Raw genomic sequence first — 23,483 nt, 5'->3', positions numbered from 1 at the left:
AAAGGTCGCCAATGATTCTGACTCTACCACTCCCACGGGCAGCGCATTCCATGCCCCCACCACTCTCTGGGTAAAGAACCCAACCCTGACATCTCCCCTATACCTTCCACCCTTCACCTTAAATTTATGTCCCCTTGTAACACTCTGTTGTACCCGGGGAAAAAGTTTCTGACTGTCTACTCTATCTATTCCCCTGATCATCTTATAAACCTCTATCAAGTCACCCCTCATCCTTCGCCGTTCCAACGAGAAAAGGCCGAGAACTCTCAACCTATCCTCGTATGACCTATTCTCCATTCCAGGCAACAGCCTGGTAAATCTTCTCTGCACCCTCTCCAAAGCTTCCACATCTTTCCTAAAGTGAGGCGACCAGAACTGCACACAGTACTCCAAATGTGGCCTAACCAAAGTCCTGTACAGCTGCAACATCACTTCACGACTCTTGAATTCAATCCCTCTGCTAATGAACGCTAATACACCGTAGGCCTTCTTACAAGCTCTATCCACCTGAGTGGCAACTTTCAAAGATCTATGTACGTAGACCCCAAGATCCCTCTGTTCCTCCACCTGACTAAGAACCCTACCGTTAACCCTGTATTCCGTATTCTGATTTGTTCTTCCAAAATGGACAACCTCACACTTGGCAGGGTTGAACTCCATCTGCCACTCCTCAGCCCAGCTCTGCATCATATCTAAGTCCCTTTGCAGCCGACAACAGCCCTCCTCACTGTCCACAACTCCACCAATCTTCGTATCATCTGCAAATTTACTGACCCACCCTTCGACTCCCTCATCCAAGTCATTAATAAAAATTACAAACAGCAGAGGACCCAGAACTGATCCCTGCGGAACTCCACTTGTAACTGGGCTCCAGGCTGAATATTTACCATCTACCACCACTCTCTGACTTCGACCGGTTAGCCAGTTTTCTATCCAATTGGCCAAATTTCCCTCTATCCCATGCCTCCTGACTTTCCGCATAAGCCTACCATGGGGAACCTTATCAAATGCCTTACTAAAATCCATGTACACTACATCCACTGCTCTACCCTCATCCACATGCTTGGTCACCTCCTCAAAGAATTCAATAAAACTTGTAAGGCAAGACCTACCCTTCACAAATCCGTGCTGGCTGTCCCTAATCAAGCAGTGTCTTTCCAGATACTCATAAATCATATCCCTCAGTACCCTTTCCATTACTTTGCCTACCACAGAAGTAAGACTAACTGGCCTATAATTCCCGGGGTTATCCCTATTCCCTTTTTTGAACAGGGGCACAACATTCGCTACTCTCCAGTCCCCTGGTACCACCCCCATTGACAGTGAAGACGAAAAGATCATTGCCAACGGTACTGCAATTTCCTCTCTTGCTTCCTACATAATCCTAGGATATATCCCATCAGGCCCGGGGGACTTGTCTATCCTCAAGTTGTTCAAAATGTCCAACACATCTTCCTTCCTAACAAGTATCTCTTCTAGCTTACCAGTCCGTTTCACACTCTCCTCTTCAACAATACGGTCCCTCTCATTTGTAAATACTGAAGAAAAGTACTCATTCAAGACCTCTCCTATCTCTTCCAACTCAATACACAATCTCCCACTACTGTCCTTGATCGGACCTACCCTCGTTCTTGTCATTCTCATGTTTCTCTCATACGCATAAAATGCCTTGGGGTTATCCTTGATCCTATCCGCCAAGGATTTTTCATGCCCTCTCTTAGCTCTCCTAATCCCTTTCTTCAGGTCCCTTCTGGCTATCCTGTATCCCTCCACTGCTCTGTCTGAACCCTGTTTCCTCAACCTTATGTAAGCCTCCTTCTTCCTCTTTACTAGACATTCAACCTCCCTCGTCAACCAAGGCTCCCTCACACGACCATTTCTTTCCTGCCTGATAGGTACATACATATCAAGGACACGTCGTATCTGCTCTTTGAAAAAGTTCCACATTTCCACCACATCCTTCCCTGACAGCCTATGCTCCCAACTTATGCTCCTCAAATCCTGTCTTACAGCATCGTAATTTCCCTTCCCCCAATTGTAAAATCTACCCTGTTGTGCGCACCTATCTTTCTCCATAACCAGGGTGAAAGTCACAGAATTGTGGTCACCATCACCAAAATGTTCACCCACTAACAAGCCCATCACTTGTCCCAGTTCATTACCGAGTACCAAATCCAATATGGCCTCCCCTCTGGTTGGACAATCTACATACTGAGTTAGAAAAGCTTCCTGGACACACTGCACAAACACCGCCCCATCCAATCTACTTGACCTAAAGAGCTTCCAATCAATATTTGGGAAGTTGAAGTCACCCATGACTACGACCCTGTGGCTTCTGCACCTTTCCAAAATCTGTTTCCCAATCTGTTTCTCCACATCTCTGCTGCTTTTGGGGGGCCTATAGTAAACACCCAACAAGGTGACTGCACCTTTCCTATTTCTGACTTCAGCCCATACTACCTCCAAAGGCAGATCCCCCTCAAACTTCCTTTCCGCAGCTGTTATACCATTTCTAATTAGCAATGCCACCCCCCTCCTTTTTTACCACCCTCCCTAATCTTACTGAAACATCTGTAACCAGGAACCTCCAACAACCATTCCTGTCCCTCATCTATCCACGTTTCCGTGATGGCCACAACATCGTAGTCCCAGGTACCGATCCACGCATTAAGTTCACCCACCTTATTTCTGATACTCCTTGCGTTGAAGTATACGCACTTGAGCCCATCTCTGTGTCTGCAAGTATTTCCTGTCAGTGCTACCTTCTCCACAGCCTCCCTACATTCTTGGACATCCTGACAAACAGCTAGCTTACTTGCTGGACTACAAGTCCGGATCCCATCCCCCTGCCAAATTAGTTTAAACCCCCCCGAAGAGTGCTAGCAAACCTACCCCTCAGGATATTGGTGCCCTTCTGGTTCAGATGCAACCCGTCCTGTTGGCACAGGTCCCACCTTCCCCAGAATGCAGTCCAATTGTCCAAATACCTGAAGCCCTCCCTCCTACACCATCCTTGCAGCCACGTGTTCAACTGCACTCTCTCCCTATTCCTTGCCTCACTGTCACGTGGCACCGGCAACAACCCAGAGATGACGACTCTGTCTGTCCTAGCTTTTAGCTTCCAGCCTAACTCCCTGAGCTCTTGAATGATCTCCATACCCCTCTTCCTACCTATGTCGTTGGTGCCAATGTGTACCACGACTTCTGGCTGCACACCCTCCCCCTTAAGGATTCTGAAGACATGGTCCGAGACATCTCGGACCCTGGCACCCGGGAGGCAACAAACCATCCGAGAGTCTCGCCCATGTCCACAGAACCGCCTGTCCGTCCCTCTAACTAGAGAGTCTCCTATAACTAGCGCTCTCCTCCTCTCCCCCTTTCCCTTCTGAGTCTCAGAGCCAGACCTCACGCCACAGACCCCGTCACTGCAGCTTACACCTGCAAGGCTGTCCCCCCCAACAGTTTCCAAAGCTGTATACTTATTGTTTAGGGGAATGACCACAAGGGAACCCTGCACTGCCTGCTTCTTCCCCTTCCCACCTCTAACTATTACCCAGCTACCTCTGTTCTCCGGCGTAACTATGTCCCTGTAGCTTCTATCAATCACCCTCTCAGCCTCTCGAATAATCCTCAGTTCATCCAACGCCAGTTCCAGTTCCCTAACTCGTTCGGTGAGGAGCAGGATCTGACTGCATTTCCTGCAGACGGAGTCGGCAGGAGTATCGGTGGTCACCCCTACCTCAAACATCCTGCAGGAGGAACATTCCACTGCCTGCGCTGCCATGACTGTACACTTTGTCTCCAAAACAAGAACACTGAGTCAATAACACTGAGTCGCTTACCTGTGGACTTTAAAGTTAGGTTAGAGGAGGAGGATGAGAGGGAGGCCCTACGAGTTTAAATAGCTTGTTTGTCTCTTAACAGGGAATATTCGAAATGTTAACTCTGATTTCTCTCCACAGATGCTGCCAGACCTGCTGAATTTTACCAGCAGTTTCTGTTTTTGTTTCCCATGTGATCTCCTCTGAATCAAACCACTCAGGTTTCCTGTTTACCCCCCCCCCCCCCCACCTCCGCAACCCCCACAAGATTCAGAACAGGTCACATGACCCATTCCATTTACCTTCAAATTAAAAGATTGAGGCTGTGTCACTTTCATAGACCAAAACAAAAGCCCTAAAATGTAATGCTATCAACCTCACCACTATAATGCTGGTTATACCGGTCTGCCATGATGGTGTAATTGCAACATTAATTGCTTTGTAATAAAGTTTAATCTGGCTTTAACATAGAGATAGGAGCCTCCAAAATGGCTTCCAGAAGTCACATGGAACAGCAACATCAAAGTTGCTATGCACGATTTTTTTGAGTTCATAGGGACCCTCTAACCTGACTTTAAATTGACTTCCTTTATTATCTTCTACACACCATCAGGAAACACATTAAATTTATACCTATGCAGAAATGCTAATCAGTTATAACCAGTCCCATCCTTTTGAGCTGGTGTTGGGACTAGACACTACTTATCGCAGGATGAAGTCACAAGCAACCTTCCTGAAAGTTAGTGAATGTTTCTGAGGATAAACTGAAACTCTGTATTATGGTGGTTCCTGGAAATTTGAATGGATTTTTCTAGATCATCTTAACCTGTCAATGCAAGCCATTCAAATTGATGGCTGGGACAGTGAAAAGTAAATTACCTTAATCAAAGACACTGGATAGCCCCATTACCTAACACAGAACCATAATGCGACCAGTAAGAGGGAGCAACCATTTTAATTCTTATCTGTATCCAAATAGGTTATGAGGCACTGCAGCAAGCCTGAGACAGAGGCGTTGGTCAGGGAACAGGGTGGGGTTTTAAAGTGGCAGGCAATAGGAAGATCAGGGTCATTTTTATGGACAGAACATAGGGGATCTGCAAAGCAGGCACCTGTTCTGCATTTTGTCTCCCCACTGTAGAGGAGACCACATTGTGAGCAGCGATTACAGTAGACTATAATAGGTACTGCATGAAGTGCAGGTAAATCACTGCTTCACTTTTGACTTTGTAATCTTCAGCAATCTTTGTTAATAAGCCAGTATTTGATCTTGTTTGTGACGAAAGCCTTGCTGCTTGTTTTTTTAAAGTAATCCACCGAATAACCTTAATGGGGACTAAATCAGCTATGAATGTGTTGCTGGAAAAGCGCAGCAGGTCAGGCAGCATCCAAGGAACAGGAGATTCGATGTTTCGGGTAAATGCCCTTCTTCAGATTCCTGAAGAAAGGCTTATGCCCGAAACGTCGAATCTCCTGTTCCTTGGATGCTGCCTGACCTGCTGCGCTTTTCCAGCACCACATTTTCAACTCTGATCTCCAGCATCTGCAGACCTCACTTTCTCCACTAAATCAGCTATACAAATGTAGGGTTCACAAGCCACTCTGTGAATCTGCTTGGTTCAATCTTAACAGACCTGCTCGCTTGATTGACACCACATTAACAAACATCACTCCTTACACCACCAACACTCAGGAGGAGCAGTGTGTACTATCTATGCTGAAATCGACCAAAGATGCTGAGGAAAGAGGGTAAATTAAGAAGGATGGAAGAGCAACAGTGATAAGGAATTCTTTAGTTAGGGGAGCAGACAGCAGTTTCTGCAGCCAAAGACCTGATTCCAGGATGGTGCTGGATATAGGTTTGCTCACTGAGCTGAAAGGTTCATTTTCAGACGTTTCGTCACCATACTGGGTAACATCTTCAGTGAGCCTCCGGATGAAGCACTGCTAATGATTCCTGCTTTCTACTTATATGTTTGGATTTCTTTGGGTTAGTGATGTCATGTCCTGTGGTGATGTCATTTCCTATGGTGATGTCATTTCCTGTTATTTTTCTCAGGAATTTACAAAATTACTGTGCAAAGACTGCAACAAATACTACATTGGACGAACAAGCAGAAAACTAGCCACCAGAATAAATGAACATCAACTAGCCACAAAACGACATGACCCTCTCTCACTAGTACCCTTACATATAGATGAGGAAGGACACCACTTTGACTAGGACAACACAACCATCCTAGGAGAAGCCAAACAGAGACACACATGAGAATTCCTAGAAGCATGGCATTCCAACCAGAACTCTATCAACAAACACATTGACTTGGACCTCATTTACCACCCCCTGAGAAAATGAACTGGAAATAGCATCACCATAGGAAATTACATCACCACAAGAAATGACATCACCAACCTAAAGAAACCCAAACATATAAATAGAAAGCAGGAATCATCAGCACTACGTTGTACAGGTGCCCACTGAAGATGTTACCTAATATGGTGATGAAACATCTGAAAATGAACCTTCCAGCTCAGCGAGCAAATCTACAGCCAGAACCTCAACGTGAGCTACAAATCTTCTCAAAACCTGCTAACATCCAGGATGGTGTGTTGCCTCCCTGGTACCAGGATGTCATTGAACAACTTCTTGGCATTCTGAAAGGGGAGGGTGAGGAGTTAGAGGTCATGGTACATGTTGGTACTGATGATATGGGCAAAGTGAAGAGTGAGCTCGTGCATCAAAAATTCATGGAACTAGGCAGTAGATTAAGAAGCAAGACCTCAATGGCTGTAATCATAGAATCACTGCAGTGTGGAAACAGGCCATTCAGCCCAACAACCTTCAAAGAGTAACTCACTCAGACCCACTGCCCGACCCTATCATCCTATATTTGCCTGTGACCAGTGGAGTGCCACAAGGAATGGTGCTGGGTCCACTACTTTTCATCATTTATATAAATAATTTGGATGTGAGCACAAGTAAGTTTGCAGATGACACCAAAATTGGAGGTGTAGTGGACAGCGAAGAAGATTACCTCAGATTTCAATGTGATCTTGATCAGATGAGCCAATGAACAGAGAAGTGTCAAATGGAGTTTAATTCAGAGAAATGTGAAGTGTTGCATCTTAGGAAAGCAAATCTTAGCAGGACTTATATACTTAATGATAAGGTCCTAGGGAGTGTTGCTGAACAAAGGGACCTTGAAGTGCAGGTTCATAGCTCCTTGAAAGTGGAGTAGCAGGTAGATAGAATAGCGAAGAAAGCATTTGGTATGCTTTCCTTTATTGGTCAGAGTTTTGAGTACACGAGTTGGGAGGTGAAGTTGCAGCTGTACAAGATATTGGTGAGGCCACAGTTTGAATAATGCATGCAATTCTAGTCTCCTTCCTGTAGGAAAGATGTTGTGGACCTTGAAAGGGTTCAGAGGAGATTTACAAGGATGTCACCAGGGTTGGAGAATTTGAGCTATAGGGAGAAGCTGAACAGGCTGGGGCTGTTTTCTCTGGAGTTTTGGAGGCTGAGGGGTGACCTTATAGAGGTTTACAAAATTATGAGGGGCATGGATAGGACAAATAGACAAAGTATTTTCCCTGGGGTGGGGGAGTCTAGAGCTAGAGGGGATAGGTTTAGGGTGAGAGGGGAAAGACATAAACGAGACCGAAGGGGCAACATTTTCACACAGAGGGTGGCACGTGTATGGAATGAGCTGCCAGAGGAAGTGGTGGAGGCTGGTACAATTACAACATTTAAAAGGCATTTGGATGGGTATATGAATAGGAAGGGTTTGGAGGGATATGGGCCGGGTGCTGGCTGGTAGGACTAGATTGGGTTAGGATATCTAGTCAGCATGGACGAGTTGGACCAAAGGGTCTGTTTCCTTGCTGTACATCTCTATGACTTTATGACTCTACCCCTGACTAATGCACCTAACTTACACATCCATGAACACTAGGAGCAATTTAGCACGGCCAATTCAACCAACCTGCACATCTTTGGATTATGGGAGGAAATCAGAGCAAACCTACGCTGACATGGGGAGAACGTGCAAATTCCAAACAGACAGTCGCTGGAGGCTGGAATCGAATACTAACCAGTGAGCCACCACACCATCAATATCATCTCTGGATTGCTCCTGGTGCCACATCATAGCAAGTTTAGAAATAGGAATCAATGACAGATGAATGTGTTGCTCAAGAGTTGGTGTAAGAGAGAGTGTCTTAGCTTCCTGGATCATTGAGACCATTTCTGGATACGGTGGGGCACATATAGATGGAACAGTCTGCACCCAAACCATATTGCGGCCTATGTCCTTGCATAGATGGGTTTGCTAGTGCCATTTAAACTGGTCTGGCAGAGGGAGGGGATACGGAATATTGATGAAATAGAGACATCGTGCTACACCTAAGGAAACAAGTCAGAGCGAGTTCAGCTGCGATGAGTGGAAAAAGGGTAAGGAAAGGCTGGATGGTTTCACTTTAATGCTGGGAGTGTAAGAGGTAAGACTGATGAGTTAAAAGTGTGGATATCATGTGGAATTATGACACTGTTGCCTTAACAGAAACTTGGCTGAAAGAAGGGCTGGACTGGCAACTCAGCCAGGACTAGCATTCTTAGGTGAGACAGAGGGGGTGTGTGAAAAAGGTGGTGATGCAGCACTACTAATTAATAAGTAATTTACTGCAATAAGGAGAGATGATACCTTGGAAGGGTCCTCAAATGAGGCTTTGTGGGTAGAAGTGAAGAATGGTAAGGGAGCAGTTACTTTACCGGGAGCGTATTATAAGCACCCAAAGAGTCAGCAAGAAATAGAGGAGCAAATATGGAGACAGTTCACAGAAAAGAATACTATGGGCTTGTTTCAGGTACATTTGAGAAAGTTTAGAAGTACTAAGTCAATTGGAACTGAATGTGGTATATGTGGTCAGGGGAGGGGGTGCTATTACCACTCTATTGCATGCCTTTACCCAAAATGTAATGGGAAGGAGGAGGTCGATGAATATTACTCACTGAAATAATCAGGTAATTATACCAGTGGATTTGAACTTTACAAACGTAAATTGGGGTAGTAATAGGTCGTGGAGTTGAGGGTTTTGAGGGGGTAGTTTTCTTGAAATGTATCCGGGGGATCTATTTGTGTCAATATGCAGAATGCCTAACAAAGGATAGTGCAGTGCGCACCTGGTTCTGGGGAAAGAAGCTGTACAGCGTTTAATGTGGCAGTGGGGGAACATTTAAGCAATAGCGACCACAACACATTACGATTCAAATTTGTTCTGGACAAGGTAAAGGATGGCATGCAGAAGATGGCGTTGGATTGGGGAAAGGCAGTTTTCATTAAAATAAAGCAGGATCTAGCCATAATGTGGGAGCAGCTCCTTGTGGGTAAGTCTGTAGCAAAGCAATGGGGAGGGAGTCATTCAAAAAGGAACTAGGGAGGGTACAGCTCCAACATGTACCTTTGAGAGGGAAAGGTAGGAGCAATAAGTTGTGAGAACCCTGGACGTTTAAACCAGTTCAGAACTGGATATAGAAAAAGAGTAATGTTTTTAGCAATCCAAAGGGAGCAATTCAGCAGCAGCCCTAGAGGAATATAGAAAGTGCAAGATATTTTATAAATACATTAAAATAAAGAGGCTAACCAGTAAACGAATAAGGCTAATTAAGGATCAAGGGGGCAACCTCTATGTGAGGCTACAGGACATTGGAAAGATGCTGAATGAAAACTTGTCTGCAGTCTTTACTCTAGAAAAACAGAACATAGGTACAGAATTCAGGAAAAGGGACTGTGAGGAACTTCCACAGTTGGACATAAGAAATGGGGAGGTATTTGAGGCTGTGTTGGGCTTAAAAACAGACAAATTCCCTGGCTTAGATAGAATATAGAACATAGAAAAGTATAGCACAGAACAGGTCCTTTGATCCACGATGTTGTGCCGAGATTTAATCCTAATGTAAAATATAGTAACAACCTACTCACCCCTCAACTCACTGCTATCCATGTGCAGGTCCAGCAGTCACTTAAATGTCCGCAATGACTCTGTTTCCACCACCACAGCTGGCAACGCATTCCATGCATTCACAACTCTCTGCGTTAAGAACCTACCTCTGACATCTCCATTATACATTCCTCCTAATGTCTTCAAACTATGACTTCTCGTATCAGTCAATCCCGCCCTGGGGAAAAGTCTCTGGCTATTAACTCTATCTATTCTTCTCATTATTTTGTACAGCTCGATCAGGCCTCCTCTCTTCTTCCTTCTCTCCAGAGAGAAAAGTCCAAGCTTATTCAACCTTTCTTCATAAGGCAAGCCCTCCAGTCCAGGCAGCATCCTGGTAAACCTTCTTTGCACCCTCTCCAAAGCCTCTGTATCTTTCCTATAGTAGGGCAACCAGAACTGGACACAGTATTCCAAGTGTGGCCTAACCAGGGACTTGTAGAGTTGTAGTAAAACCTCACGGCTCTTAAACTCGATCCCCCTGTTGATGAAAGCCAAAACACCATACGCTTTCTTAACAACCCTATCCACTTGGGTGGCAACTTTGAGGGATTTATGTACTTGCACACCAGACCCCTCTGTTCCTCCACACTGCCAAGAATCCCGTCTTTAATCCTATATTCAGCATTCGATTCAACCTTCCAAAATGTATCACTTTGCATTTATCCAGGTTGAACTCCGTCTGCCATTTCTCAGCCCAGCTCTGCATCCTGTCTATGTCACGCTGCAGCCTGCAGTAGCCCTCTATACTATCGACGACGTCCCCAACCTTTCTGTCATCTGCAAATTTACTAACCCACCCCTCAACCTCCTCATCAAAGTCATTTATAAAAACTACAAAGAGCAGAGGCCCAAGTACAGAGCCCTGTGGGATCCCACTCAACACTGATCTCCAGGCAGAATACTTTCCATCTACAACCACTCTCTGCCTTCTGTCAGCCAGCCAATTCTGAATCCAGATAGCCAAATCTCCCTCTATCCCATACTTCCTGACTTTATGAATGAGCCAAATGAATTGCATCTGCTATGGAATGTGTGGCAGGAAATTGCAGGGGCGCTGACACAAATGTTTAATTCCTCTCTGGCCATAGAAATTATAGACCAGTGAATCTCATATCAGTGCTAGGGAAACTATTGGAGAAAATTCTGAAGGAGCCAATTAATTCCCACTTGGAAAGACATGGGTTAATTACATATAGTCACTATGGCTTTGTTAAAGTGAGGTCATGCCTTAAAAATGTGTTCTTTTTTTTTGAAAATGTGATTAAGTGGGTAAATGAGGGAAATTCAGTCGATGTTGTTTATATGGATTTTAGCAAAGCTTTTGACAAGGTACCACATGGGAGACTAATTAAGAAGGTTAAAGCACTTGGAATTGAGGGAAATTTGGTGAGATGGATCAGAGGCTGAGTAATAGGGCACCAAGGGTAGTTGTAGAAGGCTGTTTGAGTTACTGGAGGCCGGTGTCCAGTGGTGTGCCACAAGGATCAGTACTGGGTCCCGCATTGTTAGTTAAATGTGTACATGATACAGATGAAATTGTGGGGGGAATGTTAAACAAATTTGCAGACGACGCCAATATTGGCAAGAATAGTGAAAAAGGAGGTTGTAGGTTACAGGGATATATAGATAGCTTCATCAGATGGGCAGAGCTGTGGCAGATGGCATTTAACACAGATAAGTGTGAAGTGATGCACGATGGAAAAAAAAAACAAGATGAGGGAGCATTTAATGAATGCAGGATATTCAGAAGCTCAGAGGAACAGATGGATCTTGGGGTATTTCTCCTCAGATCCCTGGAGTCAGCAGAGCAGGTAAATAAGATAGTTAAGGTTAGATTCCCTACAATACAGAAACAGGCCATTCAGCCTAACAAGTCCACACCAATCCTCTGAAGAGTAACCAATTCCCCTACATTTAGCCCTAATTCACCTGGCCTACACAACTTTGGAATGTGGGAAGAAATCAGAACACCCAGAGGAAACTCACGCAGACACAGGAAGAATGTGCAAACTCCACACAAACAGTCACCCTGGAATTGAACCCAGGTCCCTGGTGCTGTGAGGCAACAGTGCAACCTATTGAGCCACCATGCCACCCTCAGTTATGAAGGTGTATGCGATATTTGTTTTCATCAGTGCAGGCATAAAGTTTAAGAGCAAGGAGGCAATGTTGGGAGTTGTATACAGCGTTGGTCAGGCCACAGCTGGAGTACTGTGTGCACTCCTGGTAATGTCATTACAGGAATGATGTGATAGCATTGGAGGGGTACAGAAAAGATTCATCAGGATGTTGCCTGGGATGGAGAAATTGAGCTAAATAGTCTTGGATTGTTTTTTTATTAGCAGAGAAGACTGAGGGGGGACATGACTGAGGTGGATAAGATTATGAGAGGTATGGCCAGGGTGATTAGAGAGCAGCCCCTTGAATGAGCGGTCAATCATGACGGGGCATAGCTGTAGGATAAGGGACAGGAGATTCAGAGGGGAGTTTGAAAACTCAGCAGGTGGTGGGAATCTGGAATACACTGCCTGGGAAGTTAGAGGAGGCTGGAAGCCTTACAACTTTTTAAAGATATTTGGATAAGTACTTCAAATATTATAACATTCAAGGATATGGGACAAGTGCAGGAAATTGGGATTAGCATGTCTCTAGTGGTAGTTATGCTGGTACCAGCCTCCAGTAATTCAAACAGTCTTCTCCACTACCCTTGGTGCCCTAATACTAAGCCTATTTCTGACCCATCTCACCAAGTTTCCCTTAATTTCAAGTAATTTGACCTTCTCAATCAGTCTCCCATGTGGGACCTTGTCAGAAGCTTTGCTAAAATCTGTATAAACTACATCAACTGAATTTCCCTCATGCTCGGCCAAAGGATCTTTTCTGCACTACATGAATCTATGAATCTTTAAAGCATCTTTCGAACCCACAACAACTTCCATCTAGAAGGACGAGGGCTGCAGATACCCCATGCAGGTTCCCTGCTAAGCCACTCACCATCCTGACTTGGAAATATACTGCCATTCCTTCACTGTTGCTGGATTAAAATGCTGAAATTCCCTTCCTGAGGGCATTGTGGGTCAACCCACAGCACATGGACTGGAGCAATTCATGAAGGCAGCTCACCACCACCTTCTCCAGGGGCAACTAGGGATTAGCAATAAATGCTGGGCCCAGCCAGTGATGCCCACATCCCACGAGTGAAGAAAAGAAATCCTGCCATGCAGTTTGAAACAATTAATGACATTAGCAATGAATTAATTAACCATGATTACAGAGTCTGTACTGTACAGAAACAGGCCACATCGCCAGGTCCAACTGGTCCATGTTGGTGTTATACTTGATACAAGTCTCTTCCTCACCTCTTCTTCTACCTCTATCAGCTTAATCTTCTAAAGCTTTCTCCCTTGTCTATCCATCTAGCTCCTCCTCAAGAGCATCCATGCCTGATATACAAAAATATTTTTATGCTGATAGCCAAAGATGGTGGGCCAATAAATTGGCCTTGAGCAGAAGACCTGCTTGATGCATCCTCATTTATGCCACCCCAATAGTTTTTGTTTTCAGTTAAACCTTAAATAGAAGCAGTGCCTGAAGTGTGGTTAGATAGATCATGGATATTGAAGCATGTGTTTCACCGATGGCTATATTCTAAAAGAACTGGCATGTGTCACCAAACGGAGATGCACAATTCTGGTAATTTCTGTCAACTTGCCCTCGTGAATACAAAAAAGCCACACAGACCAATAATGTGAAAACTCCACAACATAGCTGGGGTAAGGAGTGATGCCAGCTGGGGCTTCAGAAAATGAGGCTGGTGCATCAAGCCATTGTTGGTGGCCAGTGGGAAAACCATTGGGGATAGCTAGTGAATGGAAAATGCTTAGGGGGATGACAACTCGCAATGGTGACAACTCCGGATTTGTTGCTTTCAGTAGCCTGGTTAAATGCCAACTTTTGATATCGTTCTCCATAATTGCTTTATTCACCCAATGCTACTCCCACTACAGTTCATGTAGTAAAAGCAAAAGCAGAATTAATTCCTCTTGAAGCCGATTAAACACAACAAATGCAATATTATTGTTATTATTCATTACTGGAGCGAAGAAGATAAAAATATACAATTTGGAATCTCATTGTTCTTGCGACTAAGAAATCATTAACTTGAACCAACCAGATAAACAGACACTTCGTAAATGGAACAGGATCCCATATCTACCCTTATTTTCACCTTAAACACTGCAACTTCAAACGGGTTCTGATTGAGCATGAAGAACAATCTAGATTGATCTCCCATTTGCAATATTCCACAATCAATAATTGGAAACATGCCCAAATATGAAACGACTTTAAATATTGCATATAATTGTATATATATCAAAAATTGGATTCATAAATGACTTTCTTGCTCGAATACATTCTGTATTTCTTTTTTCTCTGAATGAATTACTGCATCCCAGGTGCTAAATAAATACAGGTGGTTGTTATTGAATGTGCAGCCTTTTTATAATTACAGAACTTGCTCTAATGTGTTTCAGCCAACATCTGTAAAGTAGCTTCCCAAACCGTTTAATGTCGATGAGTTACAGCATGAATTGTCGTAGAAGTTTATTAGCCTACCTCCAGCGTACATAACAGCCAATGTTGTTGAAGAGATCCATGCAATCTGACTGTACGAGGTGTCAAAGATCTCCTGAATCTCCTTAAAGAACACAGTGATGGCTTTGGGAAATGCATAAGAAAATCCAATCGAGACAAAAGCTCCTACGACCACTGCCCAGCCCCAACCACCATCTGGGGGACCAGACTCCTGGGATGATGCTGGTGGTGGCATCTTAGACTTCTTGCTCTTGGGTGACTGGAAGAAACAAAGGAGAAGTCATTTTACAATGTAGCAGCTATAAAATACTAAAGAAAATCCTGTTGATCCTGTCTAGAAGACAAACCTCTGTGCCCTTCTAGATGTTCAAGAGGTTTCCTCCAGCCAATCTTTGCAGAGTGACTTTCTTTTGAAGCGTTAGTGTTGGCAAAACTGATTTGAGGCTGTCAAATACAAGGAGTGCAATAATAATGAAAGCAGGCTGGTATTTTCAGCTTGGCATAGTTCAATATAAACACACACACAGTAGGAGGAGACACACAACGTCAGTCAAGGGATTATCTCACTGCACATGCCATGCTTTAAATCACTGAAATAATTGCTTTCTCAATAACTTGGCCCATTCAGGAAATCTCTGCTGAAAACTAACAGACGCCCCACAACTTTAGGAGCAGAAAAGAGAAAATCCAACAGGAGGCAAAATTGCAGTGCCAGGCAATTTAAGTCAGCCTCACACTAATCAGTGCTTTGGGCAAACAATTCAAGCTCTCCTTTCAACTGCAGGTAAACTGGAAGAGTGAGGCTTGGGAAGACATGTGATTTTCCCTCACAAAAGGTAAATAAAGAATTATAACTGAGCAAGAAGTGCTGGAGTTTAAATAAAAACTATGACCTTATATCCAATAGGACAGAACAGTAACTTAGTCACAAGGTCAGTCAGGGGCGAAACCTAGTTGAGAAAAGAAAGCACATTGTTTTAATGTAATAGCACATTCATTTCCAAAGGTTCCAATCAATACAGCTCCATCTGATCTCATTACTGCACATATACACACTTACACACAGACAACTTATGAATATTCTATCGTCACCAGCTGTCTGTTCTCCACTCATGCTCATTAACAAAATTACATGTTGCCAAACGTTATCATCAAGCCCTGCTAGAGGTGACCTTCCTTGGTAATGTTCAAGGTCTCACAGCAGTTTGCTTTCTGCCAATGCTACAGGAGCAAGGAATCATCTTGATAGTCAAACATGCCATTGCATGGACTAGACAAATGTACACTGCGTGGCCTGGGTCCATCACTGTACTCCAAATGGCCATTAAATGGTACTTAAAATGGTCATTGATTTTAGTGACACAAATCAACTGCTGTCTTTTTACCAAAGGCTCATCTTAACACCCCAACTCCAATCCTAAGGGGAGGTAATGGCTTAATGGTACTTTTACTGGACTTGGTACAACAGACCCAGCTAATGTTCTGGGGGTTTGGTCAGATCCTGCCATGGTGGAATGTGAATTTAATTTTTTTAAAAATCTGGAATTAAGAGTCTAATGATAACGATGACATCATTGCCGATTGTTGGGGGAAAAACACATCTGGGGTCAATAATGCCCCTTTAGGGAAGTGAACAGCTGTCCTTATCTGGTCTGGACTGCATGTGACTCCAGACTCAGGGTGGCCAACGCTTAGCTGCCCTTTGGGGCAATTAGGGATTGGTAATAAATGCTGGGACACTCTCATCCTATGAATGGGTGAATAAAAATGAGAAATGACTTCTCAATCAAACCTTCAGTTGTAAGTGCTAAAGAAAAGCAAAAATTATAACTACATGGCACATTGCTCTACCTGGGCTCAATGAACAGTAATCAGGAACTGGGACCTGGACGATTCACCATTATAACCAGTGAGTCTTTTCATTCAACAAAATCAGAGCTGACCTCTGATCAAGTCCCACGCCCTTATCTTTGCTCTATACCCCTGAATAGATTTGGTTACAGACATGGATCAAACTTATAATTAATAATTATTATTATTATTATAACTTACCTCAGAGCAACTGTGATTAGCAAAACATAATTCCAAATTTCTAGCACTCTTTGGGTGGCTTGATTGTGTTCTAAAAAGTATAACTCTTTTTTTTTGTCTATGCCTCATAGATTTAAACTTGTCAAGCAAGAGCACATGGGTGGCACAGTGGTTAACACTGCTGCCTCACAGCACCAGAAACCCAGGTTCAATTCCTGCCTTGGGCAACTGTCTGTGTGGAGTTTGTACATTCTCTCTGTCTCCATGTCTGTGTGGGTTTCCTCCACGTGCTCTGGCTTCTGTCCAAAAATGTGCAGGTTAGGTGAATTGGCCATGCTAAATTACCCATAGTGTTAGGTGAAGGGGTAAATGTAGGGGGGTGGGTTGCTCTTCAGAGCGTTGGTGTGGACTTGTTGGGCTGAAGGGCCTGTTTCCACATTGCAAGCAATCTAATCAAATGGTTCCTGACCTGGGCTCACAAGCGAATTCTGTGCTAAAAGTTTTACACAGTATTCTCTCTCCTTTATATACTTTCTTGTGTTAGTCATAAGCTAACAGGGATAATTGTAGAGGGCTTTGTGGTGACCACATCTGGATTATTTTATGTAGTTTTGATGTCTTTATCTGAGGAAGGACATTCTGGCAATGGAGGGAGTGCAACGGATGTTAACCAGACTGGTTCCCGGGATGGCAGAACAGAGGTATGAAGGGAGACTGGTTCAGTTAGGAGTATATTCACTGTAGTTTAGAAGAACAAGGTAGACTCACATAGCCACCTATTAAACTCTAACAGGACTAGACAGGATAAAATGAGGGAAAGTTGTTCCTGTTGCCTGTAGAGTACAGAACTAGGGTTTATAATCTAAGGATACAGGGTGGCCATTTAGGACTGAGGTGAATAGAAATGTCTTTACTCAGAGAGTATGGAACCTGTGGTTGAGAGTGTTTGAGGTCAGTGCATTGAATGTTTTCAAGAAGAAGTTAGATATAGTCCTTAGGGCTAAAGGGATCAAAGGGTATAATGAGGGAATGGGATCCAGGAACTGAGTTGGATAATTAGGCATGATCCCATTGAAGGGTGGAGGAGACTCAAAGGGCTGAATGGCTTTCTCCTGCTCCTACTTTCAATGTAAAGTCATACAGATTGAGTAGTGTTGAAGTAATTCACTTGAAAATTTTATACAGGTTTATGTAATGGTTCGATTACAAACGGCAGCTATAGATAACAATATTTGCTTCTGTCCAGATACACATGGCAGCTGCGCTGGTCATTCTATCCTGATCCTTAATGCTTTACATAGCTAGGTCTTCAAACAAATCAACTCTGAACATCCCTTTCCTTTCCCAGGATAACATTACAAACGTGGTAAAATTTCATATGCATTAGGGTATTTGCAAATTTATTCACCCAAAAAATAATTGAAAAATATGCAGTAATGAATATCAGTCTGAACTGTGTAATGGTGACTTGACAATCCTATCCACTCTTCTGATGGTCTATTTTCTAGAGATTTATGCTTCACACTTGGGTGTCCTTGGCTTGTGGACATGTGTTGACATTTATATGCTGTTAGCATGTTGGGTGTTAACCTGACAGTGACCATGCCTTCATTATCCCAGTTCATTTGTTTGCATGCACATGTATGTGCTTTGTGTACAATCAAAGTTCCTTGAGTTGGCTTCTGTTCATCCCTTAACGTTGCTCCATTCAGTGTTGTGATTTTGTAGGACCAAGGTTCACTGTGCCCTTGAGATATCACTCTGGATGTCAAAGTTCCCCTTGTGGAAAGTATGATTCTGACCTTCTGCAGATTGAGCAGGTCTGCACCTGCATGTTGATCATGCACCATCTTTGCTCTTCCTTTTTTTCTGAAGGCTTTTCTTGTATCTTTTGAACAGGTGCTGGGTTGACAGAGTTGTCCTAACTTGCCTTTCAAACAGAAGCTCAGGTGGTGATAGCAAACTCATGTTCAGAGCTGTAGTCAGTCCCATACTAAATATTTTGTAGATGACGTTAAAGTCATATCCCTGTTCATTGACCAAAACTTGCTGTAAACTAAATGGTGCACTTCTCAGTGATTTGCACCAAATTATTTTCAAGGGTTTGCGGTTGGTTTCTACAGTAATATTTGTTCACAAATAGGTGTGCATAAATTTCACAGTGTGTTGGAAAAGTCAGATTGCAATTGCCAATAAACTTCTGAATCCAATTGAAATTGCTTTGTTACACTGCATGATGCACATTTCTAGCTCTTTGTGAGGTGTTTCAGTTTCCAGGATTGTCTACTTCCTTGGTTTAGTACTGTAGGATACAAGTTTCTGCTGCCAACTCTTGTGAGTCAAATGTTTGTTGATGAATCCTCCTGCCATACATTTGGAATGTCTTTCTGTATGAGTTATCTAAAAGATAATACTGTGTCTGAAAAGTTTGGCAAGGGTGGTGCCTGGATGTTAGAAATTCTGAGGCATCTCTTTATTGCCTTGAGAAAGAGGTAAGTGCCATTCATCTTCAAGTTTTTCTAGATTGAAGTCGTATAACCTGAGTAAACAAAAGATTTGATTGAACCACATGCACGTGATCCTTCCTACTGTTTAAGATGTGTCTTTCATGATGAGCTATCACCATCAGTGACTGCAGAATTTGGTTGTTCTGTTCTTTGGTTTTGTCCATTACCAGACTATCATCAGCAATATTTACCCATTCAGAAATATTTTCTGCAAATCTATGCATATACCAATGCACTAGTTTCTAACTGACAGATAGATTGAAGGGTAGTCTCTGGAATCAGATAGTATTCTAAAAATAGTAATTTCTTAATTATCCTAATTCTTGAACAGCCCAATATTCATGTTTGACATCCAGCTTGGAGAAGAATTCCATTCCTTCTGGGTAGTATGGTGGCTTAGTGGCTAGCACTGCTGCCTCACAGCACTAGGGTCCCAGGTTCAATTCCAGCACTTCGATGAGTGTCTGTGTGGAGTTTGCACATTCTCCCTGTGCCTGTGTGGGTTTCCTCTCACAGTCGAGGTGTATTGGTCATGCTAAATTGCCCATAGTGTTAGGTGCATTGGTCAGAGGGAAATGTGTCGAGGTGGGTTACTCTTCGAAGGGTCGGTGTGGACTTGTTGGGCTGAAAGGCCTGTTTCAGCACTGCAACGAATCTAATCTAAAATTCCCGTAAATTGAGGTCCAACACTTCTAATGTTGGAATTTTGTGTGAGCATCTCATTAGAGAATGATTTAGATGGCTTGGATCCAAACATACCCAGTATTTGCCAACTTTCTTAAGCACACATGTAATAGAATTGCACCAGTTTATTTATTGATGCATATGATGGATGAAACATTACATTCATATGTTACCAGCCCACTTTTAACCTCGTCACAAATGTTCATTCTGCACTTCCTCTGATAATTGATTGATAGAATTACATCTCACATGCACAAAATGTCATCACCTTTGAAATTCTCGATAGTGTCCAATCTAGGAGAAAGTGAGGACTGCAGATGCTGGAGAGCCAGAGTTGAAAAGGGTGGTGCTGGAAAAGCACAGCAGGTCAGGCAGCATCCGAGGAGCAGGAGAGCTGACGTTTCAGGCATAAGCCCTGCATCAAGAATGTGGAGGTAGTTGGGAGGTGTAAGGGATGAGAGATAAAAAGGGAGTGGGGGTGGGGCTGGGGTGTAGGTAAGTGGGAAGGTGACAAGTGGATGCAGATGGGAGTAATTGTGATAGGTCAGTGGGGAGGGTGGAGTGGATAGGTGGGAAGGAAGGGTGGTGCCAAGTTGGAGGTTGGATCTGATGAGGTAGGGTGGAGGGGTGATTTGGAAACTGATGAAGTCGATGTTGATGCTAAGTGGTTGTAAGGTCCCAAGTTGGAAGGTGAGCCATTCTTCCTCCAGTTGGTAGGTGACTAGGATTTGGTGATGGAGGATGCCCAGAACTTGCATGTCCTTAGCAGAGTGGGAGGAGGAGTTGAAGTGGTCAGCCACAGGGCGGTGGGGTGTTTGGTGCATGTGTCCCAGAGATGTTCCCCAAAACATTGGCATCCAGTCTCCCCATTGTACAGGAGTGTCCAATCCATTTGTCTACAGTTGTTGTAAGTCTAGGCTGAGTCATTGTGGGTATTCTTGGTCCCTTTAGACACAATTACTATTTTGGTGATATCATGATTAGTCACAACATTGAAATCCATGCATGCTAGTGAACTTGCTATTGCCTGTCTACTCATGTCCAGAAGGTAGAATATTCATAATTTCCATGCAGAATTGTCAGAGTAGCATTGTATCATCAGCACACCAATGTAAGATGAATGTCACTTTAAAAGCAAAATTGATTTTGCTGATGTAGATTATACTATTGACCCAAGATCCAGATATTTTCCATTCATCCCGTAAACAATGCCCACAGCATTCTCTGCACGGTGGCTCAGTGGTTAGCACTGCTGCCTTGCAGCACCACTGCGTGGGTTGCTTCCAGGTGCTCTGGTTTCCTTCCACAGTCCAAAGATGTGCAGGTTAGGTGAATTGGCCAAGCTAAATTGCCCATAGTGTGAGGTGCATTAGTCAGAGAGAAATGGGTCTGGGTGGGTTACTCTTCAGAGGGTCTGTGTGGACTTGTTGGGCTAAAGGACTTGTTTCCACACTGTAGGGAATCTAATCTAAAGACCAGTGGGAAGCTTGTTGTTGACAAGATGACAAATTGTGGTGACACTCATTCTTGTTGCTATCATATTGCACACGCTATTTGTCAGACTGCATCCTGTTGTCCCTCTGTCCATAACATTGGAGCCACATAACCTTGTAAATGTGAGCCCAATGTCCTTTTGTACCTCAAGGCTTTCAACGATCTTGGAATGGAGGATAGTGTTGCCATGGGTGCAACAGACCACAATTTCCACCAAACTTACTTGCTTTCAGCCTCCTAACCACACTGCCAGTATTTAGCACTGCACCTAATGCTTGCCGATGTTATTGTCTGGTTAAATCTGCTTCACATCTTCTGTCATTGTTAAACAATGTATCAAGGTAGTGATGTTTCATTTTCTCCAAGAGGTATTTTTAGAAAGCTTTGTTGGATGTTGAAGTTATGACTAGCTCCATTATCTGCTCAGGCAACTCCAGCTCTGAAAAAAATCAATCATTTCCCCTGTCAATGCACCTAATATCAAACTGATTAATTAATTCTTGCAATTGTTGCTTGTCAGGCACCAGTTCTGAATAATACACTTCAGAATTTTGGATGAAACTGATTTTCCAGCATTTTTCACAGCTCAGCAGGGCCATTCTGACTCTCTTGAAGCAGAGGTGAACTGTTGATTTTGTGTAATCACTTATTTCCAATGGCTGTTTGTATTTCACTGCTTCCCTACTCAGTTCTGAAATTGCTAGATCTCAAAAACATCTCTGTCCTCTGTTTAAAGAACCTAACTTCAGATAGAATGTCTGTGCCCTTCCAATTCATGCGAGGAATTTGATAGTATTCTTTCTGATATCCCTTCTTTTTTGCAACTGCTGCAAATATCTGGAGGATTGCTTCGATAATGTCACTCTATATGGAGATTCAGCAATGCAGTTGAACACATTCAGAAATCAAGTATTCATTCTTCTTACAGTTTTTTTTTCTCTAGTGTGCATATATAAATCCAAGTCCACACCATTTCAACACATGTCTGATGCTTTCTTCTGGAGTATTCAAACTGGTATCACTGTTTTTTTTTCTTAAGACAAATCACCCTTCAGCACTACTCTCTGCTTTCTTCAATTATTAATAATTAACAAAGATAATGTAGCATGGATTTTACTTGAAAATTTGTTCTTGAATTACTTAACAGCTCGGATTATTACTTTTTGGTTATAGATAATTATGAGTCTAGAATGCTTCTGCTAATATTGCCCGGGGCAGTTTGTCATGTGATTTCTTGCTCCTTGACCCATGAACATACCTAACACTTAAAGCAATACAGCTCTTAAGGCAATGCTAGTTCTTTCTCATAACTACATTTTGATGGGGAAAATTAGATCACGTCCTCTCTGCAAATTTTTTTCAATTCTGTTCTCCGTGACATTATAAAAAAAATCAATCTAATTACTTATAATCTTCTACATTCTAGGGAATATAACCTGATTTAATCTTGTCTTTCAATATAACCTTTAGAAGCCATTTATAATTCTGTTAAATTGGACATCTACTCTAAGGGTTTGCCGATTATTAGGAATGCTTTCCTGAACTGCTTAGCGTACCCCAAGTCTGATCTAAGTCTGACCTGATATAGCTTTGGATTAACTTCTATTCCCTTGTATCCTTTTCCACTGGACAAGACCACTGCCAAGCCAAAGTAGACTGAAGACTACTGTATGTGTTCTAACCATCATCTCCACTAAGATTGACTAATTAAGTGAGTCTGGAACTTTTCTTGTGTTAAAGGCCGAGTGTACACATTGTTATAAAAGACCATAAGATCACTGGAACAGGAGAAAGGTCATTCAGACCATGAAGTTCATCTCACCATCTGGGCTAATCATCACCTTGATGCCATGTTTTCGAACCCTCTCCATATCTATCAACGTACTTAGCCTCTAGAAACCAAGTGATTTCTGTCTTGAACAAACTCAATAATAAGTTTCCACAGTCCTCAGGGGTAGAGAATTCAAAAGATTCACATCCTCTGAGTGAAGAAATTCGTCATCATCTCAGTCTTGAATGTCCTTGTTTTGGGTCTATGTTTGCTAGTTCTAGAGTAACCGGCCAGGAAAAACAACCTATATATCCACTTCATGCCCTGTAAAAAACATTGTACCTTTCAATAAGATCACCTCTTGTTCTTTGAAACTTTGAAGACCCAGTTTCATTAATCTGTCTTCATAGCACAATTTTGCCATCCTAGAGTTTAATCTGGTGAATCTCAACTGCAATCCTTCCATGGGCATGTATATGATAAGGAAACCATAACTACACAATAGCTGAGGTGAGATCTCAATAAGTTCTGAGGAACTGTAGCAAAACATCTCTACTTCTGTATTCAAACCTCTTTGAA

The 23,483-nt window shown here is 43.0% G+C and overlaps 1 protein-coding gene across 2 annotated transcripts in view; it reads right to left on the bottom strand.

Annotated features, from left to right (window-relative positions):
* Positions 1-23,483, bottom strand: part of LOC132824852 (monocarboxylate transporter 2-like) — a 291,555-nt gene that overhangs the window by 140,903 nt on the left and 127,169 nt on the right. Inside the window, exons 1-2 of one of the 2 annotated variants that reach the window (XM_060839638.1) lie at positions 14,765-14,860; positions 14,439-14,676 (exon numbers count right to left, since the gene is read on the bottom strand). In XM_060839638.1, the coding sequence (XP_060695621.1) occupies positions 14,439-14,652 (214 nt within the window). In that variant the 5' untranslated portion in view covers positions 14,653-14,676; positions 14,765-14,860. Of the gene's footprint in view, positions 1-14,438; positions 14,677-14,764; positions 14,861-23,483 lie in introns of those variants that run through there. The other variant, XM_060839639.1, reaches the window with a different exon arrangement.

The sequence above is a fragment of the Hemiscyllium ocellatum genome, chromosome 19 (genome assembly GCF_020745735.1).
Source record: "Hemiscyllium ocellatum isolate sHemOce1 chromosome 19, sHemOce1.pat.X.cur, whole genome shotgun sequence".
Classification (NCBI taxonomy): Eukaryota; Metazoa; Chordata; class Chondrichthyes; order Orectolobiformes; family Hemiscylliidae; genus Hemiscyllium; species Hemiscyllium ocellatum.
This window is presented reverse-complemented; position numbering and strand designations above follow the sequence as displayed.